This window comes from Hypomesus transpacificus, chromosome 8, assembly GCF_021917145.1.
Source record: "Hypomesus transpacificus isolate Combined female chromosome 8, fHypTra1, whole genome shotgun sequence".
Lineage (NCBI taxonomy): Eukaryota > Metazoa > Chordata > Actinopteri > Osmeriformes > Osmeridae > Hypomesus > Hypomesus transpacificus.
The window spans coordinates 3,768,944-3,774,631 of record NC_061067.1 but is presented as its reverse complement, the minus strand read 5'-3'; the positions used below and the strand labels follow the sequence as shown (position 1 = coordinate 3,774,631).

Genomic DNA, 5,688 nt, shown 5'->3' with positions numbered 1-5,688 from the left:
AGGCTGTTCATTCAAACTGATAGAAAAATATATTTTTTTGTTGAAAGGTTGAAAACATATTTTCTAATAAAGGTTTAGTTAAAAAAAGTTTCAAAAGTTTTTTTTTTTTTGTACAATATTTTCGAAAAATATATATTTTAAATAAAAGTTTGCATTATTGATTAATGTATTTTTTCTTATTGAGCAAATGACCCGTAAAAATCAACAAATCGTCCATTGATTAAATCTCATTGCATTTTTATTGTACTGCCCGCTCCTAGCCTCGTCCTTTCTCATCGACAAAATAATTCTGATTCAATAAAGCCTAATTGTTTGTTCTCTCCGTTGTAAGTCAATTACACTAGACATGGCCTATTGGCCGATCATTAGTAATTTCTCCCTGCACGAGGCCCATATCCTACGTGATCAGTTATTTATGAGCAATCGATTGTTTCATGAGTATCGATTTGATCATACAGTAGGTAGTGTATTTATTATGATACCATACGTCACATATGTCACAACCAAAGCATAAGCCTTGTTTTTCACAGTGATTCACAACCAGCTGAAATTACAGCAGTAAAATTACATGTTTTCCTGCCTACCCCTGCGATCAATAACTCATTCACACACACGGCTGATTAATTAGTCTAATTCACTTACGTCATTATGCATCCGTTAGCCCAAGCATAACTAGTTAATCACTCCAGAAGAGGAGAGAGAGCGCAAGCTAGGTTCCTGCAGGAGGAAGGTGCAGAATGCGGTCTAGTGTGTAGGTCATTCTGCACACGGGTGATTTAAAATATGCTGCTAATATCACACCTGCGTATATTCATATTAGCAAATTACATTAAATTGGTGGATTGCCTTGATTTGTTTCACCCACTGCAATCCAACCAGTCATTTACAGTGCCTTTTACCGTTTAGCCCATGTAACTATGTAGTAGGCCTATTAGTTATCTATTCTTAACGGTCTTGGGTAAATGCTTGTTTTTGATTGGTGGCTGGTTAGGCATGAAGTTCAAGCATCCTTTTTTAAGTATTTCCAGGTAAAACTTGTCAGGATTTCAAATCAATACTCAGTCCACATCAGCCCTGTCTTCTGCTTCCCTGAACAGCTCAGCCTGTGCTCCAATCATTCTCATTCTTTCCCTCCTCTCTGTCTCTCTCTCTCTCTCTCTCTCTCTCTCTCTCTCTCTCTCTCTCTCTCTCTCTCTCTCTCTCTCTCTCTCTCTCTCTCTCTCTCTCTCACACACACCACGCAGACACACAGCCCCCCCCCCCCCCTCCGTCTTCTCATCAGTCCCCTCCCGTGCCTCTGTTCTCACCATTATTGGGGTCGCTCCTCCGGGGTGAGGAGGGAGGCAGTTTAGCCACTGTAATAAGCTGCCACCCCACAGAGAGGAGAGGAAGAGAGTTGGGGAGAAAAGAAGAAGAAGAGAGGAGGGGAGACGAGGATGGAAAGTAGGAAAGTGGGAGGGGAGGAGAGGGGAGGAGAGGGGAGGAGAGGAGAGGAGAGGAGAGGGGAGGAGAGGGGAGGGGAGGAGAGGGGAAGAGGGGGGAGGAGAGGGGAGGAGAGGGGAGGAGAGGGGAAGAGGGGGAGGAGAGGGGAGGAGAGGGGAGGAGACGGGAGGAGAGGGGAGGAGAGGGGAGGTGAGGAGAGGAGAGGGGATGAGACGGTAGGAGAGGAGAGGAGAGGGGAGGAGGGGAGGCAGATTAACGTGTCCGACAGGGTCGTTCAGGGCTGGGGAGTAATAAGGTAGACTAGAAGGGGTAATAATGTGAGGGGATGAAATCCTTTGATGGAAGTTATCCTTGGAGGGAGGGGTAGAGAGTCAAAACGAAAAGCCTTTAACTCCAGAAGTTGAACTATTCAGCAGAGAATTACACAATGAGACCAGGAATTTGAGATGAATGTGTTCTAATGTATTCTGGCCTGGGTCCAAAAGACAGGGGTCTGTAGATGCACAGTAGGACAAAGAGAGTGGGTGAGAGATAGTCTTTAGACGGTTTCTCTGCCACGGTTCCATGATGTCGGACAGCTTCCGCCCTAGATGAACCAGCTCCTCCCAGTGTGTGGGTAGACTGCACGATTCTCGCTCCATAGCTGAAACACTAAGAACAGAGAAACATCTATCCTTGGGTATTAAGAAGGGACAGTGAGAGAGAGAGAGAGAGAGAGAGAGAGAGACAGAGAGAGAGAGAGAGAGAGAGAGAAGAAGAGGGAGAGAGAGAGAGAGAGAGACAGAGAGATAGAAAGAGAGAGAGAGAGAGAGAGAGAGAGAGAGGGGGTTAACAGGCTGTCACAGTACATGGAAGTCATCATGGTGATGGGCCGTGGCAGCATCAAAGACTTGAGTCAGGGGTGACAGGAACACATACTAAAATGCTAACATCCAGTTGAAGGAATACAGATGTGTGACTGTGTGTGTGAGAGAGTTAGTGTGGTAAGACAGAGAGAGCAGAGAAGGAGGGCGACAGACACAAACCAGGCATAGGCAGACAAATGACCATCATAAGTCTTTCTCCTTTCCTCTTCTGTCCTCACCTCTCTTTCTTTATTCTCCATTACAATAATTTCGATAGAGAATCACCTCTACTTCTCCCCTTTGTTATTCCCTCTCTTCACTCCCTCTGCCCCCCCCCCCCCCCCCCCCCCCCCCCCCCAGTGCCCATTGACATTGAGAGAGAGAAGAATTGAGCTGAGGATCAATGGTTTTTGCTTAGCTTGCAGGGCCAGGGTTAGCAGGAGGTTGTCTGGAATACCCAGGACAGGGCGGTCTTCCCTGCAGACCTCCCTCCATGCCCACACCATAGGAATACTAAGATACACACTCGCCTTCTATTCCACCCCCCTTTTATCTTTACTCTCTGTTTCGGCCCTTTTCTTTCCCTTTATTCTCTTTTCCAGGTCTTTCCTGGGTCTCGTCTCACCAGCCCTCTGCTTGACTCTCCCTGAGGGGCGAGGGGGGGGAGCGGGGGGGGGGGGAGAAGGAAGGGGAAAGAGGGGGAATATGAGGAGGGGGAGAGAAAAGGGGAGTCAGGGAGGGAGGAAAACTTGTCATCCCAAATCATTTTAAATGTCAGTGTTGAAATTATGCCCATTCAGACAGTAATTCTCTGAAAGCCTGTTGCTCAAATTCATAAAAGATGACCTCTTTCCAATGATTACACACTTTTTGCCAAGCAGAATGCTTTCTTTAGAAAATACATGGACCGCATCTGTAAAACACACATATGCCAACACACACACACACATACTGTACACACACATGAAAAAGACAATTACTTGTCTGTTGGTCACCCTCCTGTGTTCTTTAAGAAAACAATTTGAAAGGGGAAGGGAGAAGCGGAAGCTAAATATTGGTTAATATTCAAATCTACAAAACATATCTGTTGCAGTATGATTAATTGATTGGTTGATTAATTAGGTAATTCATAGGTACACTTGATATTCTTTCTCGCTACACTCTTCAGTCCCCCACAATGCACTGCTGTCTGTGATTAGCCAATGACATCAGAGTTAGAGCTCCTTTTAACCACAGTGGCACTGGACAGGTCATTTGCATACAGGGCACCAGGTAATTAATTTTCCTTCCCCTGAGTGTTTTAGTGGGGAGGATAGAGGAGGCACGAGAATCAGGCTGACTTCCTAGCTCTGTCTCACCAACCGTGAAATTGCTTTTTCCAACAGTGTGCTTGTGAGTTCATAAAACACTACGCTCATACTCATGCTATTCTTTGTCTTCTTTTTTTCTCTCTCTCTCTCTGTCTCTCTCTCTGTCTCTCAGTGGTCTGTGCCACACTCAAACTCCTCCTCCTAAAGTTGTATGGATTGAATTCACAGTGTTGGCATAAATACTGCACAATGATGCTTTACACAGATTCAGAAGTGTTTCTTATAGTGATTCAATGACCAGTGCAATTAGGCCCCCACTGTCCCAGGGAGGGGACACACACACAACCTATAAAGTTCTGCACTCCTCCACTTTAGTCAGAGTTATCAAAGAGGTAGGATCAAACATTGAGAAGTCAGGTGGATATCAGCTTTTGCTCTTTGTAAATTGTCTCTCTTCTTTCTCTATTGCTTTCTCAGTTTTGCCATAGAGACCAGTGGGAACCACAATTGAAGAAGGAGATACTGTTGGAGCTGAAAACTGTATGAAACTACCATTACTGAACTAGTTGGTTGTCCTGGCATGAACTGTCTTCTGAACTGTCGTCAAGTTATCGTAAGATGACGTAATTGACGAAGAGACTGAAGGGTTACCTCAGGTGAACTAACTCTGACGTAAAGATCAACACAGCACACATCAAATTAATGGCCACTGACCAAAGGGTAGAACCAAGGACTTAAGATACACAAACAAAGAGTCGATTGACCGAGAGAGTAGGAATCTACATAGACTGACCCAGGACCAGGGTCAGACAGACCTAGGACACAAGGTGTGACATTAAGGAAGACCAATATACATAGTTGTAAATAGGCCCCAGCCCTGATAAAACTAGATACCGACTAACTGAAACCTGGACTTCAGTCTGTCATGACTGATAAGAGGGAACCAAACTACTGTTGACACAGGCACAGGCATTACACAGGCAACTATGAGAGATAACAAGGTGAAGCCACACATGCCTTCAATGGCCAATTAATGGCCAAGAAGGAGGGTGTCTATCAGCTATGCTTAGCTTTAGCTTTCTACCGCGGAAAGCCTATGTTGTATCTCTGATGAGATGAATAAATAATTAGCATTTGAACTTAGAACCAGCCTTGACTCCGCGCCTCCTTGCAACCTTTTAGGCTATAGAGCCCCAACAATACTCAAGCATCTCTACCAATGTCTCTAAGTAGGAGGTTGACCTTGTATCAACCTAGGTCAACACATGGTACAATATGATCAACATTACCTTTGCAGGCACTGAAAAGGACACTGAATGCTAGTTAGATTTTGTTTAGGTCTTGAGATAGAGCACCTAGAAATGGCCTTGTCGCTCCTTATATTTTCCTGATTCAAAGTTGCATGGCATTATACACTTTGGCATTATTGTGCCCTCTGACTTACATCAACGACACAGGCCTTTCCTAGTTACCTACAAAGACCTAACTTTATGGCTATGCAGACATAATAAAACAGTATAATGGCAGTTTATCAATCAAGAAACATATTTAATAGACAGGCATATTTCTCTCCTGGACATAACAAGGATTATGTGCTCATGGGCTTCATATTGCAAGGTATGGATCAAACGTTATTTATTATGTTCAGAACATTTCAAACAGTATAGGAGTAATAAAGTAATCAGTATTTTTAATTGTTGTTAACTGATCAATGGTCAGACCTCTTCATGTGTCTGTGTGTGTATGTGTGTGTTGATGTGTGTGTGTGTATGTGTGTGTGTGTGTGTGGGTTGGGGGCGTGATGGGCAGTTTTGCTGAGCAGGACAATCACGAATGTTCATTCTCATTATCACTCTGATGAGAGGGGAGTGAATTGGGTCATTTACCCTCAACCTCTTCTCTCTTGTCTGCCTCTGGCCAGGGAAAGGCATGCTGGGTAATCCTGGTGACTTTTTTTCGGTTAATTAATGGTAACTCAGTTTGGGACTCTTAGAAAGGGCTATCAAATGTGTATGTGTGTGAGTGCATGTGCTGTGTGTGTGTGTGTGGGAGAGAGAGAGAGATTTTCTTTAGATGTTTCTTGACTCCTC

The 5,688-nt window shown here is 44.3% G+C and overlaps 1 protein-coding gene across 1 annotated transcript in view; it reads left to right on the top strand.

Moving 5' to 3' along the window:
* The first annotated feature begins 4,584 nt into the window (after positions 1–4,584).
* Positions 4,585–5,688, top strand: part of LOC124470335 (dynein axonemal heavy chain 5-like) — a 7,288-nt gene continuing 6,184 nt past the window's right edge. The window contains exon 1 of the mRNA XM_047024175.1: positions 4,585–4,599. Within this exon, the coding sequence (XP_046880131.1) occupies positions 4,585–4,599 (15 nt within the window). The remainder of the gene's footprint in view (positions 4,600–5,688) is intronic.